The sequence below is a fragment of the Arachis ipaensis genome, chromosome B10 (genome assembly GCF_000816755.2).
Source record: "Arachis ipaensis cultivar K30076 chromosome B10, Araip1.1, whole genome shotgun sequence".
Taxonomy (NCBI): Eukaryota; Viridiplantae; Streptophyta; class Magnoliopsida; order Fabales; family Fabaceae; genus Arachis; species Arachis ipaensis.
The window spans coordinates 133,160,544-133,182,759 of record NC_029794.2 but is presented as its reverse complement, the minus strand read 5'-3'; the positions used below and the strand labels follow the sequence as shown (position 1 = coordinate 133,182,759).

Below are 22,216 nucleotides of genomic sequence, written 5' to 3'. Positions count from 1 at the left end.
GGATACCCACCAAACATTAACCCCCATGCATCTCTCTAATTCACCAAGACCAAGGTTGGAGGAAGAGGCTTTAATTCAAATGTGGGTGGTGCATTCAAATTTTCCTTCCTAGGGGATTGCATGCATAGAGTTAAAGAAACTTGCATGGCATCCTCCTTAATTATTGGAACGTAGCATGGAGTGTGCATGGCTTCCTCCTTTGTTTGTGCATCTTCCCCTTCTTCTATGTGTGAGGGTGGAGAGTTCTCTTATGCACTAGAGTATGGACTCCTTCAATTGATTCTCTCACATTCTTTTGTAGGATTTTGCATTGTTTTTCTTGGAAAGAAATTTGCATGTTTCTCTATCACCTCTTGTAGCCTTTGAAGATATGGAATCCTAAGGCTTATATTTCCCAATTATCTCCTTGTTCATTGAAATTTTACTTGGTACAGGGGCCTCTTGGTCTTGCTTTTGCACTTCTAACTTTTTCTTTGTAGCCTCAGTTTGATTTTCATTCTTCTTACTAAGCACCCTTCCAATCTTCAAGCTTATGGCCTTGCATTCTTCCCTTGAGTTGAGAATTGCATCGCTAGGGAAAAGATTGGTAGGTCTCTCAGCAAGATGTTATACCATTTGGCTCATTTGCACTTCTAGATTTTTTCTTGAGTCTCTTGGTTTTTAATATTTGTTATGGACTCTTGAAAGAAATTGTTGGCAGTTTGGGTAAATGAAGTAGTAGCTTGATAAATTTGTTCTAAGGCCAACTCAAAAGATGAACGTTTAGAAGGGTTTTGTGGATGTGTAGGTGCTGTCTTGAGGTTATTTTGGGGGATATGAAAGGAGTTTTATGGGTAGTGAAATAAATTTTGTATATTTTAAAAGGAGTTTTGTGGAGTGTGAAGTGGATTTTATGGATTTTGAAAGGAATTTTGTGGATTTTGAAAGAGTTGTGCTAAGGCAAGCTCAAGTGGTGAAAGTTTTTTATATGAATAATCAGGAGGTGATGTTAGAAAAATTTGTATAAATGTATCCATTGTCTGCTATAGTTTTTCCATGGCACGATCAAGAGATGATGACTTTTGATGGATAGGATATGAATACTAAAATTTCTTTAGTCTTGACTTTCCCAACCACAATTTGGATAGTTGCTCTATTCATGGAAATATGAATCACTTTGTGGCCCTGAGAAGTATCCCATATGGTTTACTTGCTCAAACTCCATCATTCCTTGTTCTTGACATTCCTAACCACAATCAAGATAGTTCATCCATTCATGGAAACATGAATCATTTTGTGGTAGTGAAAAGTATCCCATATAATTTGCTTGCTCAAAGGGTGATGCAAACTCCATCATTCCTTATTACTTTGTAAAAACACAATCACCAAGATACAAAAAAATGGGATTCCCCATGTCACCGTTAAGAAAGTTCTCAGTGAGACAATAACATAAACTAACAAAAGAAAAGAAAGAAATAAAAGCAAATAAATAACTAGAACAAAAAAAAAAGAAAAAGTATCTAATCTAGGTAATCAATCAACCGGTAGTTTGTTAATTACAATTAATCTCCAGTAACATTGTAGAAATCTTGATAGCATGAAGTTTTTTATTTATGTGCTTAACTCATCGACAATTGCACGGAATCGCATCAAATAATACCACGGTGAGTGGGTTATCGTTCTCATGAGGATTAATGGATTAAGTAAGCAATGATCAACTTATTATTCTAGTTAGACGATTCAAATTTGGATGATGAACAATTGGTAATATAGGATGAAATTTAAATGACTTGATAAAAAAAGTAAATGAAAGCAATAAATGACTTGAATGTAAATGACTAGAATTTAAATTGCAAGAACGTAAATAACTGGAATGTAAATGGCAAGAATTAAGGTGAATAAAAGCAATAGTAAAGTGCAAGAAAAAGAATCAACGTAAATGCATCAATTAAAGACAATTCTAGAGCAAGATAAGAAGATAATGATGGGAAGAACAATGAGGTATAGAGGTGTTGAGTCCCCAAGATCAATAATTCTCATCTCCACTTCAATCATGCAATCATTGATCTCTTGGCAAATCATAAGTAGTTGAATTCTAATTCCTTGGTAGCTCAATTTCTTTTGACTTTATCACCACACAATTCTTCAAGATCTAGATAGGATTCATTCAACGTCACATATCAAATCCAAATCCATAATCATGAGAATTGAGAGAAAGAGTTTTCAAGCTTGATTTTGTAAACCCCGCAAAATTAGCAAATAATTAGTCAATAAATTAAATTATAATTAGGAAAATTAAAAATATAAATCTAATATTAAAATAGGGTAAAGCTCTTCAAACGAGAATTTTGACACAAATTTCAAAAAATTTGGCCCAAAATTAGACTGGATGGGCCAAACCGGTTGAACCGGGCCCAAAATCTGGCCCGCGGGTCCAACCGGACCCATAACTTAAAAGGGGCCGAGCCATCTCCTTCCCCATTCAGCTAAAGAGCACGCTGAATACAGCAAGGGGGAGAGGAGAGCTCCAAACCCTCATCAACCCTTTAATCCACCATAACTTTCCCGTTTGAGCTCCGATCACCGCACCGTTTGCGGCCACGTGTCCAGCGCGTCGAGCTCTACGTTTTCATTGGATCAATTCTACGGGTAAGCCTCAATTCCATTTCAGATTCTCTACCCTCTTTCTATTTGTGAAATTGAACTCTTGTGATGAGACTCTGCCCAATTTGGTGTTCTAGGTTTGTTTTAGCTTGCGGAGCTTATCGGGTTTGAGTTGCTCTGCGCGTGGGTAAGGTAAAGAGATCGAAATCCTATCTAAGAATCTGAATTGGTGTATTAGATGTTGAATTGGATATATGTATATGTTGTATATTTGTGTTAGGTGGTATGTTATAATTGGAACTTGGCATTGTGGACACTTGGAGGCTTGGTGGATGATTGGTGCTGAGATTTTGGTTGATTTCTCAAGCTTGAGGGGCTGTGTGTGTGTGACTTGTGAGGTTGCCTTGGACTAAACGGGGTGCTCGGCCAAGGTATGGTTTAGGTTTCACGCATTTAATATGTAAGGCTCTGTGAATACTTAGGCTAGGGAACTATAAGATAAGTTGAAATAGTGAAATGTGTTAAATGAATAGTTTATGTGATGTTGATGGATAATTTGGTGTTGGGCTTGTGTTGGGCACTTGACAATGTGGATGTTGGTGTTGAAATTAATGAATATAAGTTATTAGAATTAATGAATATGAGTTGTTAGAATTAATGGAGACTTGAAGATGTTGTTGATACATGATAATGGAATTTTGTGGTTTGTTGCTTGTTGATTGATTAATGGTGATTGATAGTGTGCTATTAATGAATTGAGGATTTGAGTTAATGAATTTTAAAGTTGTAGCTTGTGGTTGGAATGGTAGAATTTGGAATAATGTATGAGTTTTGTGGGTTGGTATGAGCATTAATATGTTGGTAGTTGGTGTTGATGAAAAGGGATTTGTTATGTTGCAAATGTGCAGGTTTTGTGGGTAACGGTATGTGAATTTGGTAAAAATGGGGGTTTGGTATAATTTGGATAAAATTAATTTTTGATGAACTTTGGTAGTCCATAACTTGATCCTCAAATTTTGGATGAAAATGAGGTTTGATTTAAAATAAAGAATGTTTTATAAGCTTGAAAATAATAAAAGGTTTGTGGAAAACCGACTTTTGTAGAGGAAGTTATGGATGCCGGAAATTTGGTGCTAAAAACTGAAATTTTGAAAGTTGCAGCAGAATCAGGAATTTTGGTGTGTGCCCATGCACACTACTGTGCGCACGCACCCAGCAGTAGCAGAAACTTATCGGTGCGTACGCACGCCTTTGTGCGCACGCACACCTGGTGTTTTTTAGTAAGGGTGCATACGCACACCCTTGTGCGCACGCACACACCAGGATTTGCTTTCTGCTGGTGACGCTCGTACACGTGAGGTGCACGCACACCAAGTAATTCCTGACTGGTGTGCGCACGCACGCATTTGTGCGTCTGCACACGTCCTGTTTTTTCTCAAGTTGTGCGCACGCACACATGTGTGCGTACGCACACACCCTATTTTCCAGCACATGTGTTTTTATGATCTAAACATGATTTCGAACCTCTAAACCCCTATTTCTGCCCTGTTAACCCTAGAATTTATTAGTAAGCCGAGTAGTTAGCTGAAGCTAGGAAATAGAGATAACTTGGGAGTGAAGTCAAGGTTAAAAATGATGGATTGTATAAAAGAGAGGTGTATATATGAATGAATTATGATGTTAAGGCTCGAATGATTGATTTTCTACATTATGAAATGTATGAGGCAAGTAAGAGAGTAATGTGAGGAATTGAGAATTGATGATGTTAATTAATCAAGAATAATAAAATGTATGAGCAATGGGTTAAGTAAAATTGAGAATGATTAGATGAGATATGAATTAGTATGGAAAATGAAACTGACAAATATGAGAAATAATTGAATATATTGAGCTTGAGGGTGTTATCTCCCTCATGTCAGCTTGGGGTGTTGTCTCTTCTCCCCATGTCAGCTTGGGATTCGTCCCATGGATATATTTGAGCTTGGGGCGTTCTTTCCCCATGTCAGCTTGGGGATTTTTCCCATGGTGTATTTTTTAGCTTGAGAACATATCGGGATGGCTACGTAACCGACAATTGATATCAACATCCAGAGGACAGGCATGCATCATATGTATTTGTATGTATTACTTGTTTTTTCATTAATTGGGATTGCCTAATTGATTATAATATGCTAATTGTCATAATTGATATCTGTATTATCTGTATTCTACTTGTGCTTGCTTTGTCTGCTTGTTCGTCTTTATAATTACCGGAGATGGAGGAAAGGCGGAGAGATTGGGGATTCTAGTTAAGTTTCAGTTAGATTTAAAAAATTGATTTAGTTTAGAAAGCCTTAGAGAACCACCCTGATTTATGGTTTTTGTTTAGTTTGTTAAGTTTTATAATCTGAGTGTCGGCATTCTAGGATTGCCTCTGGCATTCCCAGGACCTTATATATTATATGCGTGGCACCTTTACCATGCTGAGAACCTTCAGTTCTAACCCCATACTGTGTTGTTGTTTTCAGATGCAGGTCGAGAGGCTCATCGCTAGGCGTCTGGATCCCTGAAGCGGAGCGGTTCCTAGGTTTTTGTGTTTATCAACTTATGTATATATGTACTTAGCTTTCTCTCCAAGAAACTTCTTTATTTTATTCCTCTTAGAGGCTTAAGGAGAGTTAGGGTTTTTCTATATATTTTGGGATATGTATATATGTTTGTAAATATTCTCCGGCCAGCCTTGGCTTCGCAGGCTAAGTTAGGAGCTTGTTACTTTGTATATTTGATCCTCTATTCCCAGTTTTGTTATCTTTCACTTGTTAACAACAGCTTTCTTGGCACGCAAGATATCTCGTTTCCTGAACATTGTGCTTTTATTTTGCGATTTTGTTTTACCCGTTTTTCAAGGCTCCCAATTAAATATCTCTTTTACTATTATTATATATATATTTTTACTTTTAGAGGTCGTAATATCTTACTATCTCAGTCTTATGACTTAAGCATAAGATTAAGTATAGTAGGGTGTTACAGATTTCATGAATCCACTTTTCTAAGTGATCATAAAACATCAATTTGGATCTAAATTATCTTCCAATAGATTTGGATCCTTGATGAAGAATGAAGACCCTTTCTAAAGTAACAATTGAAAGATGAATTCAAGTTGAACAATCAATCACATTAATCCATTGAAATCAACATAGCTCTTTTCTCCAATGAAGAGAGGATTAGCTACTCATATCTCAAAGAATTACAAAATGGGTATGTGAATGTGAAAAAAAATGAGAAGAGAAGAAGAGAGTCCAAAGACCCTTCCTCCCAAAAGTGTCTTTCAAAGGTTCCCTGGATCTCTCTTTATAATCTATCCTAAATTACAAATTCAAAATGAAATTCAAATTAAAATCAAATGCAATTTCCAACTAACTATTACCCTAGTGATCTTCCTTGCTCCCTTTGGATCCTGAGCCTTGTGAGTTGTTGTCTTGATGGTTGTGGGCTTGATTAGTTGGGTTTGATGAGCATTAGATGTGGTTAAGGACTTGGAATTTTAGGTGCTCATTAGAAGCCAGAATTGAAGCTCAAAATCTTGCTCCAAATGAAGTCCTGGAAGTGTGCTTTCTTGGTGGAGTTGGAGACACCAATGTGTGGCATTGGAGACGCCATTTCAAGCCTTGGATTTCCTTGAAGCTCGAAGGCTTCTTTGGCTCCAAAACGCTTCATAAGAATGGCGTCTAAGATGCCATATTGTTTCACCAATTTGGCCTTCATGGAATGGCATCTAATACGCCAATTGGATGGCGTTGAAGGTGCCAAAATAGAGCACAAGTTTGAGTCTCTAGGAGTGCAATGGATTGGCGTTGGAGATGCCCATGAGGATGGCGTCTAAGGTACCAAAATGAAGGCCAAAATGAAGCTCCTAAAGTGTGCTTGTAGGCATACAAAACGCCAAGGATTTGGCATCCAAAATGCCAATTTCAAGTCCCTGGGAGGTGCTTATTTTCGAAGGCGTATGGGGCGCTTCAATTTTTGGGCGTCAAAAGATGCTCATTTTTTGTGGCCCAAACTAAATGTCCACCATAGAATATTACATATCGTTAGAAAGCTCTGGATGTTAGCTTTCTAACGCCACTAGAAGCTCTTCATTTAGACATCTATAGATAAAGTTATGCATGTTGGAATATGAGAGGGTCATTGTCTTAGCGTACAATACGCCAAGAGTGGTGTGTGGAAAAGAATATGATTTGCACCCTAAGATTCAGTATCCACTATGAAGTATTATATATCATTGAAAAGCTCTAAAAGTTGCCTTTCTAATGCTGCTAGACCGCTTCATATGGACCTCTCTAGCTCACATTATCCTTGTTGGAGTATGAAGAGGTCAGGGTTACAAGTTTTCTTTGAACTTCCGTGAGCTTTTTCCAACTCTTGCTTCCCTGGGAGTGTGCTTCCTCTTTCATACCACCTTCCTTACTTTTCCCAAAGGCTTCTTTAATTGTCCTTCTCCTCATTTGTTCTTGCCTCAAATCTTTCAACAACTCCCTAAACATATCAAAGCACAAAGTAACTCCAAAAAACAATTATTAATGCACAAAAATCTCAATTAACATCAGGAATTCACTAACTTTGTTCAAAGAATGAAACTTCAACAAACATTGATTAAAAGCATAAAAATATTAATTAAAACAAGAGGTCACTAACTTTATTCAAAGAAATAATGACTCAAAATAATTGAAGATGCTCATGAATCAAGAACTTCATAAACCAATTCAAGGACTTGCAGGTGAGAGAGAGTGTATGGGAGTATGCTAATTGTACAACTCCCTAGAGTTTGTTGAAAGCATGGAGAAACTAAAAAATAAAAAATAATGAAGATGCATAAACTTATCTAACTAGTTTTGATCCGAAGGCATGGTCTAAAGTGAATAGTCTGACCAGCAACATGTGCGAATTATGGAATGCAAAATTTGAGAAATATTGCTGCAAGCCCATTTTAACAATGTGCGGGGAGTTGAGATGTTATCTTATGAGAAGAATGACTAAACACATTACACTCTTGACTCCATACATTGAAAGGTTGCACCTGTTCAATAGAAGAGGCTTGATTGCATGATTAAATCTAGCAATAGATGGCATACTGAGTGGATTAGTGACCGTGATAAGAAATGATTTGAGGTCAGTCGCAAGAACATGAAGATTGATGTTGATCTTATAAAGCACACATGCTCATGTTACAAATGACAATTAACCGATTTATGATTAACAAACCAGAGGATTATGTCTACAAGTGGTTGTGTATGGACTCATTCCATACAACATATAGTCAGTGTATTCAACCAGTTCCATCTGAAGAACTTTGGACTAGAACTGGATTGATTAAACTAGACCTACCAATAATAAAATGACTTATTAGGAAACCTAAGATGCATAAAAAAAAAGATTCTGGCTAAGGATCTGATACAAGGGGATAAATTGAAGAAAACATTCAAGGTAACTTCCAGCAAATGTGGTGAGAAGGGGCACAATTATAAAACATGCAAAGGAGTACCTTCAAATCACAACTGAAAACCTAAGACAAAAAGAGCAAAGCATGGCACAAAAAATGACTAAGCATAAGCTAAGCTTACACTGTCACAGTCTGCACCTCAACCAAAGATAAAATTCAAGGATAAATCTATCCGTCCGATAAAAAAGTGAATGATTGAGTTGTTTTTTTTTTATTATAACACCCATGTGACGAATGCTTGTGTTGTAATTATTCAGGATGGACAATAGAGTTTCTCTAAGACCATCAATAGAGTTTCTCTAAGACCATAGTCTACAGTAAGCAAAAGTCAAGTATTGTGAATACATTTTGTTGATTGTAACTCAAGCAAGTGCATATTTTTTTACAGGCTAGCTCAGGTCCAACAATGAGCTAACGACAACCTATTCCAGAAAGCCAATCAATGTCTGTATCTACAGTCCTTACAAGGCCAAGCCAAGCACCATTCAAACCTCTAGCCCAAGTTCTAGCAAGGCTAGCCAAAATTTCCTTTAGACCCAAGCAACAATTAGTAAATAGGCTCTTTACAAATAATATGTTACAGCACCATCATAGCAACTAAATGCAGAAGTAAGTGGAGGACCAGAGATTTTAACTGCAGCAAACACTAAAACTCAAAGGATATTAGTTCATCCCCACTCCAAGAATCAACAAACCAAAGAATTGATTAAGCTACTTTAAGAAGTTACTTGAGATTAAGCTTTTTGTTTTTTTGGTATATAGTACATTATAGCATCTTTTTGACAAATCTTTGGTGCTTTGTGGTAACCAACTTTGTTATGTTAGCTTATGTTGCTAGGATTGTAATCCTTTCAATAACTTATCATATCTTATGTTTGAATGTTTAATGTACCAAAATATTTAATAAAATTCACATAGCTATACTATTATTTACTATATATAGCTATTCCAACCCAACCCAACAGACCAAAGATCTGGGTCCGGATGTCCGGCCGATCCGACGGTTTACCGAGCCCGAACCGGGAGGTGACTCGCACGTCACCTCCCCTCCTGCGTGAACCTGGACAACTGGCAGAAGCTTCCAGATGTATGGGCTTGGCTATCAAGAGCCCACCCGAAGTACAGGCCAAGTACGGACTATAAAGGGGGAGGGACATATCCTTCCCCAGAGGTACGTCACCTAACCCTAACTCTAACAGCCGCCTCTTGTATAGACACTGACTTGAGCGTTGGAGTCCTTGCAGGTGGCTCCACCTCATCCTCAACCCGTCAAGCCGAAAGAGTCATTCACCAGAGCTCTCCAGCACCCATCTCCTAGTCTCCCACACCTTTACTACCACCAGATCCGATCCCAATTGTTACGGTTCCTCTAGTATCCTTACTGTTAGGGCAGAATTGAGTGTAGAAGATAAGGGTAGAAGGAAAGAGCAGAATAACTGAACAGAGGAAGGAATTATCGATGTGATAATTACCCACTGACAGAATAATATTATAGATTTAAATGAAAGAATAACATCGTTTATTAATGATAAAATAATTGAAATTTGTGAACTCATATCACATTTTATTACAACAATAATAGACCTTCTTTAATTGTCTATTTTCAAGACTTAATGACAAATACAGCAACATTAGTTACTAACAAACATACAAGAACAACCAACATATTAGTTTTTTTTCTTCCTCTCTATATATGCCAATTTCTTCTCCAACTTAATCAGCTTCTGTTCCACTTTATTCTTGCACAAATACTCTTTCACATTATCAATCTTATTGTCACAAATTAATTTTTTGTGCCTTTAATTTCTGTAACATAATCATTAAGACAAACAAAAATTTTACAGTGGGATGGATTTTTCAACTGTAAATTTAAAAAAAAATTCAATTAACTAAATCAATCTACTTCAAAATGTATATAACTATCTTATCTTGAAGAAGGGGCACCCAAGGAATAACCTGTTGGGATTAGTTGGTGTCGTGAACTTGTACAATATAATATACACTCTACATTTACACATTAGAGCAATGCTAAACACAAAAAATTCTCTAACTATAATGCTGCAATAGAGTCTAACTTCAATCTTCAATTTAAAGAGTTAAGGCAACTCCCAAAATAATACCTAAAGATACATAATAAACTTACCATTAGTAAAAGATTTTAAATTTTTTATTTAATAAATATAAAACAAATACATTCTATTTCAAATAAAAACTTTTTAATAATTTTAAGACACAAAATAAATAAATCTAATTAAAATTTATGAGAGACTAATTTATTACAATTTTAAAAGATTAGGACATATTTGTCTTTTTCCCATAAATTTATACATGAGTATGCAAATGACAGTTGTCGATTCAGAGCATAAATGCAGAGTTTAATGTTTACACCAGTATGACACGCAAAGCCAGTTTTGGTATTTATTTTGTGTTCTTCAGCCTATGTGTTGGGCAAGAAACTAAAGAAAAGCTTTCTATTACCTTCAAAAAAAATTATGGTAAGCAAGCTAACAAAGTAAGCTAGAATCAGATACTTTCCCCTACTTAGCTTATTTCTTCTATCAGATCAGAATAAATAGACCTTTTCCAGTGGTTTCTAGGAAGTAGCTAACCGCTCCACACTCAAAAGTCTCAAATAGACGCTCTACCTTCCTCTTTCTTTTGCCTTCAATATTCCTTTTGACTATAAATTCTCTCTCGGCACACAAAAACATGTATTCATCTCTTGTAACGCCTTTATTATAGCGGAAGATGCCATGGGCAACCTCATAGCCAGAAACAAAAACAGTGGTGCTCGAATTTCAAGAAACAATACCAAAGGAAGTGGTGGAAGAAATAATAGTAATAATAATTCTTCAGCCATTGACAATAGACCTTTATCGTTATCACAATTAAGGCCACCGCGACAGTTAGCTCCACCACAGTATCCTTCGCTGCCACTGCCTCCGCTGCAACCACAACGAGTACAATCCATGTCTAAGGCACAAAATAAGTCAGGACAGGAGGGATCAGCAGCCATGGGAAAGAAGGATGCAGCAAAGAAATATGCTTTGATTAAGGATAATTTCACTTCTCTTGAACAGGTTTTGCTCCTTTATCTTTATTCCTTCTCATTAACATGTTTAGTGTATGTTCGATTGGGGAAAAAAGTTACACATTTGCCTAATCAAAATATACTCTTATTAGTGTACTTTTTTATTATTTCCGTTTAATCTGTATGCATATTGTGAAAACAAAATTCTAAGAATTGGATTTATGGATAAAAATATATATAAAACTAATTTAATTTATGAATGTCTCACCTATCGTTATATCACATTCATCCTTAGAAATAGTTAGAATATGTATGAATTTCTCTATTTTTTCGAGCTTTTTGTGCTGATAATTCTCTTGTTGGTTCATTCTCACCTATCATATGTTTTGGTTCATAAGTCTCTTTCTTTTTCATCTTCTGATTTTAAAATGCGGCTGAGATATTTTTTAGTTGACTCCGAGTTTGGGATATTTTTTGAGATAATCCGATTAGTATAAAATGTTGGACTACTTTTTGTTACCAAGGTAAAGATATTAATCCTATGTTTGAGAATTGAATTAATTTTATAACTATTTCTTGATATAACCATTAATTAAGTATTATATATAGTTAATTTATGTTTAATTTGTCTTGTGGTTTTTTACATAAATAAAATAAAAAATTTGTTAGAGACTAATATGTCTTTCACATCTTTCAAAGTTGTTATATTAAAAACACAACTTTTGAAGTAAACAAGATTTTAAATTTGGCTGTTGCTTTCAAATTTCAAATTTTATCTCTTGAAGTTAAAAGTATACTAAATTGTCAAAGGGAGATAGGTGAACTTAAATTCTAAATTTTGGCAGAAACTTACTTTTTTGTGTTTCTAAGTATCTTTCTTGGTCTTTATTAGAATCATTCAATATTTATTAGCATGATATCTAGTTCGAATAAGTATATTTGTTCTTTAGAATTAGAATTTTTTTTTTTTTGAGAAAAATTAGGATTTTCTTAATCCATTTTGATCCTCAACAAAATGTTGGATTCTATTTAACTAGCAAGTCTTTTCCTTATAGACCGGTAACCCGAAATTAGACATTTTTTTCAAAATTTCCTCATCAATTGTATTATTTTTCCCGTATTTTGTAGGATGTGCTCTTTTCTTTATTATTTTTCCTCGTTAATTGTAAGAAATAAAGATTCGGTTAAAGAATCTTTTAAAGATATTGAGATAGTAAAGTAAAAAAATTCAAGAACTTGTATTTAATTAATGCGCTTAGCAAAGAACGTAGTTTTGTCTGGACAAGTTACTTTCAGCGCGCTAGAAAATTAATATTATAATAAGGGTATGAGTTATAACTCAAATGAAGTAATGTAATTTTTATGATGAAGTAATGTAATTTTTATTTATTATTTTAAAATCATCGGATCGGATCATATCGGATCTAATATCCGCAGTTTTTAAGGTTGGATTCGATCCGCACATTTGCAAATCGGATCGGATATCGGATATATCCGCAAAACACAAAAATATTTTTAAAAGCTTATTTTTATTAAAAAAATATCAATAAAATTCATTTTTCTATTCTTTTAAATATGTTTACTCTTAAAATAATATTAAACCTACTTTTTTAAAATAATAAATTAAAATAATACAACATATATGATAATTATTAGTTGAAATAAAACATAAAAAGAATATTTACTTATTTATTTCTTTATTTTTGCGGATACGCGGATATGCGAATACCAACACAAAATCCGCAATCCGATCCGATTAGTGTGCGGATCCGATCCGATCCGGTCCGAAAGCCTTGCGGATCGGATCCATATCCACAATTTTCGGATCGGATTCGGATAAACACCGCGGATACGCGAATCAGATCCGATCCATGAACACCCCTACTTCTCATTACTCATAGTCATAGCATGGTACACACGCGTTTTGTGGGTCAAGCTTACTTCAGTCACTTACTTATTTAACTTGTTGGATGTTTCTATTTAAAACACCATGCAGGGGTATAATAATGTTATTTTTTCTTTTTCTCTTTTGGTGGGGAATGGGGATTGGCCGTTTGGGAACCAGTATCATCCAAATCTTGTTATTAAAAGGCTAATTTGACCTTGAGGTTTCGTCACTTTTAAAACTCCTTCTCCTTTTTTCCAAGTATGTTTAGTGAGACTGAAATCAAATATCAACTATGCAAGTACACAAAAACAAAAATCAACTACCAAATCAGCTACACTTATAAAATACATATTAAAATGTAAAATATACATACATAAGTACATGATAAATGATTTGTTGGCTGAGTTTTTATGTGTACATATTAAATATAATACTGTTACTTTGCCAATTGATTATCCATAAGAAAAAAAAGAAAAGAAAAGAAAAGAAAAGAAAAGTGAGGTGGACCTTGGCTTTATGATAAAATGCTTAACTTATTACCTTCTTTTCCAAATAATGCTTCGTGAAAAATGTTTAATGAAACCAGAAAGCATATACATTTTTAGATAAATATATATTATTGGATTATTTTGATGTATGATTTATGAAATTTAAGTTGACATACATTTTAACACAATCCATAATTTAATAATAATTATTTTTATCATCACCAAGATATAATGTGAGTTTGGTTGAAAATAGATTAAGGGAGATATATATTATCTACGGCTCATAATTCATAAATTCGTTAACTAAAGGTTTTGGGTTGAAATTTGGTTTTAACCTTATTCATTAGTTCAAATTTTCTAATATTTCTTCTCAATAGACTTTTAAAAAAATAAATAAATAAAATAAAGTTTCTAATATATCATTTGTGTTCAATGAATCTCGATTACTTATACAGGTTACAACTGCCTTAAGGAAAGAAGGTCTAGAATCATCAAATCTCATCCTTGGAATTGATTTCACAAAAAGCAATGAATGGACTGGTAGGTTGTACCACATAGATTTGGATCCTCTCATGTTCATATTTTCAGGATTGATTCAATTACTATATATAGTAAAATAGAAGAAAGCCAAAAGAATAAATAATAAGTAATAGAAAAAGATTCATGAGGATATGTGTTATTTTAAACCTTGAGAGAATCCTAATCTGGCACGGTATAGGAACCAAATTTAAGAATTTCATGAGAAAATAAAATATGGGTTTTGGATCATAATTTTTGAAACATTTTGGAATAATTAACTTATTATGAAGCCAATGCATCGATGTTGTTATTGAAGGCAGAATCTCATTCAACAATAGAAGCCTGCATGCCATTGGAGACACATCAAACCCCTATGAGAAGGCCATCTCTATTGTTGGCAAGACTTTGGCTCCCTTTGATGATGATAACTTGATTCCATGTTTTGGCTTTGGTGATGGTAAGTCATAAATTTTGTATGATAAGAAAAATTGACAAGCGTAATCAATTTGACTTATTTATTTTTTGTTATTATTGTGCAGCAACAACCCATGATCAAGAAGTGTTTAGCTTTCACAGTGATCATACACCTTGTCATGGTTTTGAGGAAGTTCTTGCGTGCTACCAAAAGATAGTTCCAAACTTGAAACTTTCAGGTTATTTTCATCTGTAGCTTTTTTTAAGCGTGTTTTTGTTACAATCAGTTAGGTGTCTCAGGATAAAAAACAAGACCAAAAAGTTGTCTATATCCTTGTCTCCACTGTCCTTGGTGTTCTAGTTGTCTATATCTTTTGCCTGTCTCTGTATTTGTCTCATTCTCTAAATAGGTTTGTATTTCTGTCTAGAGACAATTACCAAATGCCAAACGAGGCCTTAGTTCAGTATGTTTGGTGAAGAAATGATTTGGTTTTTGTTTGCAGGACCAACTTCTTATGCTCCTGTGATCGAGGCTGCAATAGACATTGTTGAGAAAAATCAGGGCCAATTCCATGTGTTGGTTATCATTGCAGATGGGCAGGTACATAGTTATGTTTATGTGTTTGCATGTGTCTCTCTCTAATCTTATTCATATGAGTTTGTTTGATTTGTAAGGTTACTAGGAGTGTCAACACTGAAGATGGAGAACTGAGTCCTCAAGAACAGAAGACAATCAAAGCTATAGTTGATGCAAGGTAGACATAGATCTGATTGATAATCTTACAGCATTCCTATTAATGCTTATACCATTTTGTTGTTTCCAATCTTTTGATTAGCCTTTGTTAGCCTTAAACAATTTTAGTAATGTAAAATTGGTGATTTTCTATGATTAGTTTTCTCCATTAGATGCTGATAGGTTAAATCATGCTTAGAGACGTACTTGGCTTTGCCTAAAAGAAAATGCAGTTGCTGAATAACAGTAAATATTTAATTTCTGATATCAGTGAATACCCCCTTGCAATTATTCTGGTTGGGGTTGGTGATGGTCCATGGGAAGACATGCAGAAGTTTGATGACAAGATACCGGCGCGTGGTTTCGACAATTTTCAGGTATAGAACTTGCAGCTGAAAATTTCGCACTCTGTCGCAATGAAAATATCCTACTTACCCTTTTATGCAGTTTGTTAACTTCACTGGCATAATGTCCAAAAATATTGGCCCCTCTGAGAAAGAAGCAGCTTTTGCTCTAGCTGCACTCATGGAGATCCCTTTCCAATACAAAGCAACCGTTGAATTCGGAATACTTGGGTATGATCCTTGTCACATTAGCGTAGGATTTCCTAGCTTAAAAGCAGCAAAATTACCACAAAAGATGATTTCGCTTACAAAATTACCCATGAAAGTACAAAAATTTGCCCTCTATATATACCCAAAAGACTTGATTTGCTTGACAAATCTACCCAAAAACTAAAAATGATCTTTGGTGGGTAATTTTGGTACTTGAGTCTATATTTTTTAGATCTATGTTTGTTTAACTGAATATCTGAAAGGATTTGCTAGTTGGTATTTAAAATTTTCCTATGCTTGTCTCTTTGGAGTTTGGACAACAGACGTGTAACAGGAAGAGCGAAGAAAATAGTTCCAAAGCCTCCTCCAGTTCCTTACTCCCGGCCGGCTCCCCCTGTTCATGTAATGAGCAGTGCACAAGCATCACCACCAGATGATCGAAACCAAACGGTATTTCTAACTGAAACTTCCATAGTCAACGTTGTTAAGATGAGTACAAGATAAGACATAGGTTTGATTTTCTTTGGGTACAAGTAATGTGAAAGGCTTGAGGGAAAAAAATTCTGCTTAGTAATTAGTTATTCATTGAACAATTTTTACTTTTTCTTTCAATTTTGCAGTTGCTTGATGACTAGTTTCGTGTTAATCTTCATGGATGCATACTTTGTCATGCTTTGGCATTGGTATATTATTATTTACATAGAATCAGACATAAGCAAGAAAAAGGAATGCACTTTGAAAAGATACACTATTCCAACAAATGAGTCTAACAATATTCCATAACACCACAGTTACAGAATTTGAGATAATCATTAGAAATTTAGAATCATGTCTCCAAATACATGAACACATAGCAGGGTCTTCTCTTGTATCATCAAATATTGCATGCTCTATCATTTATGCAACCAATTGAATTTTGTAGGCCTGCCCTGTATGTCTCACTAATGCAAAGGAATTGGCTTTTGGATGTGGCCACATGGTGAGCCTCATTAAATCCCTAACTCTTTTTTCATCGGGCTCTATTTGATATTTTTCTCATGATAAAAATGCAAAGAAGAAGTTATATAACTTGTTTGAAGAATGAGATAAATACAGAGACAGGCAAAATATTCTGTCATTATGGGACAAAATGACTTGATTTCAAACGACCTATTTTGTCTCTTTATATTGTCTCTATACATTTTATCCTGAGATACATGCCAAACACAAACATTAAGGAATGTTTGGTTACAGATAAAAATAGTATCTTAGAGTTATTTATTAATAGTGGTTTTTAACTTCTAAGTTCTAACTATATATATATTTATATTTTTGGGGGAGCAGACTTGCAGAGATTGTGCATCAAGGTTAAGTAATTGTCCCATATGCCGTGAGAGGATCACTAGTCGTCTCAGGGTATTCACTGGCTGATTAGTAGAATCAAAATCAAAATAATGTATGACATTGTATATAAAATATAGGATGTGTATGATAAATGCCTTGCAAGTGTTGATGAATGATGATGGTGTGGCTTATTAGGTTCTTAGAAAATGCACTTATTTGTTGTAACATGATAGCTTGTTATCTCTTCAAGAATGGTTTCAGTGTGCTGAAATTTGGATGTGTTTCTTTAAAATTCTAATTTGTTTTTAAGATAAACAAAAATCAGATTCCACTAATTCAAATTACACAATAATAGGCAAGTAAACTTGTGGGAAGATAGCTCATAAAAGCTGAGAACATAGAATCAAGCATTGAACTCTCACTGGAAATGTATATGCACTCTAATCATTTAGGTGTTTAGGGTTAATCCATTCTAGTCTCCTCTAATCATGCTTTCTAAAACCCTGCTCTTCATCTAACCAATCAACAAATATCTAGTGTACAAATGCAAACATCATGAAGTCTTTTTAAAGTTGTAATGAGGTTAAGGTAAGGGTGAGGATATATATATATGGCCAAGTGAGCTATAATTTGAATCTTCCACTAACCTAAGTTCTCACCTAACATACACACATTCTAGATGCTTCTAAAACTATGCCTAGATACCCATATTTTCACTTTTGTATTTTTCACATACTCATGTATTTGAATGTTCTTTTAGTTCATTCCATATGCATTGATCTTTTTATTGAACTTAACATTTGGGGTGGTTTTATTTTCCTATATTAAATATATATTTTTTTTGGAAGCATAGTAAATCAATGTATATGGTTTTCATAATTTCACGTGAGTAACACCCAAATTTTTCAATACTTGTCAATAAGACAATACACACTCTCATCAACCAACGTTCTCACATTTTCTCACACTTAATTGACACACAATCTCTATCTTAAGCTAATCAAAGATTCATTTGGGGTAATTACTTGTTTTTCCGCTTAAGACTAGTGATGTGGTAACATAAAGAACAACTGGGGGTTAAAAAGGCTCAAGGTGGCAAACAAAGGCAAATGAAAGGGTAGGCTATTTGGGAGAGGTGAGCTAATAACAAATGATGGCCTCAATCATATGTATGAATGAATATATACTAAACAATGGACATATAGAATGGAGCAAAGCAGAGATTACAATCATAGAGAAGAAAACACACAAGAAAAAAATCATGGTTAAATAATGTAACCATGTAATTAAGCTCAAAATTTCACAGGTTGTGTGTTCTTAGCTCTAAACTATGTTCTAAATTACAATCTTCAAACAAGTGTAACACTAATTTTTCAATTCGAATTAGTGAAATGCTCTAGAATAGGGTCTTGAAGAGAAACTCATTATTTCAACCAAGCAGAACATATATGCAAACAATTATTATCATGCAATCTATCCTATCTAACTAAAGAAAAAATAACATATTGGTGTTAAGAGAGAGATTACCTCCGGAAGTCAAGTGCTGACCTCCCCACACTTAAGGCTTGGCACGGTCCTCCGTGCCATCCGTAAGGAACAAGGTGGGGCTGGTAGCATCACCTCCACAGGTGGGCTCGGCCTGGCTCCCTGTGCGGGTAGGTGAAGTAGAGTCCGGGGTATCCTTCTCTTCTGGAGGTGGGTATGCGCTAACAAAGAGCTCCTTCAGATAGGTGTATCGGCGCTTGTTGCGGCGCTCCATGCACTCCAACTGCCGGTCTTGCTGGTCTAACCTCTGAAGGATCTGAAGGAACATCTGAGCAGTGGATGGAATAAGGGATGTGGGTGACGGTGGGGCGAAAGTAGGAGGGGTGTCCACAGATGGGCCTGGGTAGCGGCTAGCAGAGGGTACTGGGGTCTGGTATACTTCTCATTTGGGACATATTGATCAGCCCTTGGGATCATGACTTTGGTATCCCCAGCCCTATAGGAAACGCCTGCTGCAGAGACAAGATCCGAAACCAATGCGGGAAAGGGAATGTTGTCCGCAATTTGTACGTGTCCCATGGCCTGCCGGATGTGCCTTGGTAGATTGAGAGGCTGCTCTATGAGAATGCACCAGATGAGAACAGCTATGTCTGCAGTGAAGGTGGACTCGTGGGTGCTCGGGAAGACATAGTGGAACATAATCTGTGCCCACACGCGAGCCTCTAAGGTAAGTGCGGAAGCTGATATGCTCTTAGGTTGAGTCCGATGTTGTCCATAGATCCATGTGCTACCAGGTTGTGCAATGACGCCGAGGACGCTATTCCAGTCAAACTGGTATGTCTGGCGCTTGAAAGAGGTCTCTTGATAGGCGTCCAACCCCTCTGGTCTGGGTGAAAGATCCAAAACTCTCTGAATGGCCCCTCGGAGACAGGGACTTGCTTTTGACGAACATAAACAGACTGCAGGGTTGGCAGGTGAAAGTTGGAGTAGAATTCAACTACCCATGATAGATTGGCCCCTGCGGTTACCTCCGCAAGAATCCCCACTGTCTCCTCTCGATGCGGGGCTCCACAAATCCACAAAGTGTGTTGGAAGAATGAGTAGGTGCTCATTATTGTAGTTCCTCTCAACCAAGATGGGGAACATCTGCTCACACTAACGGTTAGCGAACCGTGCAGAGTCTCTAGCATGAAAAGCCTTCTCAGCTTCATCAACTTTGATGATTCTCTTTATCCGCTTTGTGGACGGCTTGACGCTCGTAGAGGGTTGTGTCTTAGCCAAGGTTCTCTTAGTGCCTTGCCTTGCCGGTGTCTTGTCAGCAGCCTTCTCCTTTCCTTTCTTGGTACCCATCCTAAGGAATAAAGAAAGAGGGAAAAAATGTTAAATATAGAGAGCTAGAACCGGAAGGAAGAAATTCCAAGTGATAGTAAATGCCCGCGGAAATAAACAATGTCTTGAGTGCATGGTAGCTACAGCATGCAGGTAAGACATCAATGAAGATCATAAAGGCATGTCATACAACTAGATGCAAGAGGGATAATGGCATGCAAGTAAGAGGCATGAGAAGCATAACTCAAGCATTAAGTTCAACAATAAGAATCACATGGAAGGAAAGAAAGAGCATTAGAATAGAAAATAATTCAAAATGCCATGTTGGCCTTTTCACAAACACTTGATATGCACTTGTAAGAGTGGAAGGCAAGGTAAGTAATTCAAGCAAATATGAGACCTATAATGTCAATTGGTACATTACTTCTCATAGTATCCACAAGCAAATATAGAATAAAGTAATCATCCAAATAAATCTCTAACACCAACATAAAAATGAAAAAATATAAAGTAGAAAAGGAGAAAGAAAAAGAACCTTAAGAAGAGGAAGAAGAGGAAAATAGGGAAGTAATTAAGAGTGGGAGAAGAATAAGAGGGGTTGAGGAAGAAGGGGTGAAGAGAGAGAAGAAGAAGAAGAAGAAAGAATTAGTATTGAAAAAGAAAAGATAAGAAAGAAAGAAGAAAGAAAAGAAAAAGATTTCGGAACGCTGAACGGGGCAGCGCGCGAATTGAGTGGCACGGCGCAACCCACGCGGACGCGTCGCCTACGCGGACGCGTGGGGGAGCGTGCAGGTGAGGGATGCGTAAATGTCAGTTACGCGTGCGCATGACCAGGATCCGTGCGAATCGTGTGCATCCAGCCTCACCCCAGCGTAACTCTCTGTTTGTATACTCGTTGACGCCGTTTGACAGACCCACGTGTACGCGTGCAGCACGCATACGCGTGGGTTGGATGAATTACAGCGACGCGCGAGCGTCAGTCACGCGTATGCGTTGCCACTGGTTGTGCTAGAGGCGCGAATCCAGCGCCATGGCATCACAACTCTCTGTTCGAACAGGGGTGTACGCCGATTTCCTGATGCACACGGACGCGTCCTAGACGCTTACGTGTGGGTTGTGAAAAAGGCAGGGGACGCGGACGCGTTAGGTACGCGTACGCGTGCACTGGTTTGTTCGCAAAGCACGCTTCCAGCACGCCTCCCACAGAACTCTCTGTTCAATCCCAATAGTGGTCGCAGCCACGCAGGACGCGTACGCGTCATAAACGCTTGCGCGTCGAATGGCGCCCCCTTTTTTGTGTTATGCAGAATGCAAGTGATGATGCATGATTTATGAAGTAACACAGATAAAGATGAAAGAGAATAAAACTAAGAATGAAAAGAGACAATCATACCATAGTGGGTTGTCTCCCACCTAGCACTTTGCTTTAACGTCCTTAAGTTGGACGGTCCACAAGCTCAATCTTCTTCTGTTAGCGGATCCTCCAAGAGGAAGATCTCTAGCTCCTTGTTGTCCGTCATCTTCTCACCATGGTAAAGCTTCAAGCGGTGGCCATTGACCTTGAGGATATTGGGGCTCGAAGGGTGACTCAAGTGGAAAACGCCATATAGCTCAGCCTTTTCCACCCTATAAGGGCCTTCCCATCTAGATCTCAGCTTGCCTGGCAAGAGTCTCAACCTGGAGTTGTAAAGGAGAACTAAATCCCCAAGTTTGAACTCTCTTCGCTTGATATTCTTGTCATGCACAGCCCTGACCCTCTCCTTGTATAGCCTAGAGTTCTCATATGCTTCTAGGCGAAGACATTCTAATTCTTGTAGTTGCAGCTTCCTTTCAGCTCCGGTGCTTGCCAATCCCAGGTTACATTCCCGTACCGCCCAGAAAGCCTTGTGCTCCACCTCCACTGGGAGGTGACAAGCCTTTCTATAGACTAGGCAGAAGGGACTCACTCCTATCTTTGATTTCTAAATCGAATTCTTGCAGAAGCAATATTCAGCGTATCAGCCTTGGTTTGGACTCTTTCTTAGCTAATAAATATTTTAGAGCTGCGTGGTCTGAGTATACTACCACCTTAGTACCAAGTAAGTAGGCTCGAAATTTATCCAGAGCAAAAATAATAACCAAAAGCTCTTTTTCAGTGGTAGTGTAATTAGACTGAGCAGCGTCTAAGGTCTTAGAAGCATATGCAATTATAAAAGGGTCCTTACCTTCGCGCTAAGCCAGCGCCGCTCCTACTGCGTAATTGGAAGCATCACATATTATCTCAAACGGTTGACTCCAGTCGGGCCCTCTCACAATAGGGGCTTGGGTCAAGGCGATCTTCAGCTTATCAAATGTTTTCATGCAGTCTGCACTCAACTCGAACTCAACATTCTTCTGCATCAGTCGGGATA

At 36.8% G+C, this 22,216-nt stretch overlaps 1 protein-coding gene and 1 long non-coding RNA gene across 5 annotated transcripts; both read left to right on the top strand.

Annotated features, from left to right (window-relative positions):
* LOC110268047 lies at positions 2,412-5,383 on the top strand. Its single transcript, XR_002356081.1, has 4 exons — positions 2,412-2,628; positions 2,721-2,775; positions 2,864-3,014; positions 5,091-5,383. It is a non-coding gene; the product is annotated as an uncharacterized LOC110268047 (long non-coding RNA).
* LOC107623374 (E3 ubiquitin-protein ligase RGLG4) lies at positions 10,455-17,316 on the top strand. Of its 4 annotated transcripts, none has more exons than XM_021113022.1 (12): positions 10,455-11,142; positions 13,925-14,009; positions 14,305-14,445; positions 14,528-14,641; positions 14,906-15,003; positions 15,078-15,157; positions 15,407-15,512; positions 15,583-15,710; positions 16,001-16,139; positions 16,612-16,668; positions 17,013-17,105; positions 17,183-17,316. In XM_021113022.1, exons 1-11 carry the CDS (start codon positions 10,816-10,818, stop codon positions 17,097-17,099), a joined length of 1,362 nt encoding a protein of 453 aa, XP_020968681.1. In that variant the 5' UTR covers positions 10,455-10,815; the 3' UTR covers positions 17,100-17,105; positions 17,183-17,316. The 4 variants fall into 4 exon arrangements, with proteins under 4 accessions (XP_020968681.1, XP_020968680.1, XP_016181095.1 ...); XM_016325609.2 differs by having other exon boundaries at positions 10,457-11,142; positions 16,013-16,139; XM_021113021.1 differs by having other exon boundaries at positions 17,013-17,316.

Coding starts and splice junctions, on each gene's coding strand:
- LOC107623374 (XM_021113022.1), top strand. CDS start 10,816: ATGGGCAACCTCATAGCCAGAAACAAAAACAGTGGTGCTCGAATTTCA. Junction 14,642..14,905: donor TCCAAACTTGAAACTTTCAG/GTTATTTTCATC, acceptor TTTTGTTTGCAG/GACCAACTTCTTATGCTCCT. Junction 15,711..16,000: donor GTTGAATTCGGAATACTTGG/GTATGATCCTTG, acceptor GTCTCTTTGGAG/TTTGGACAACAGACGTGTAA.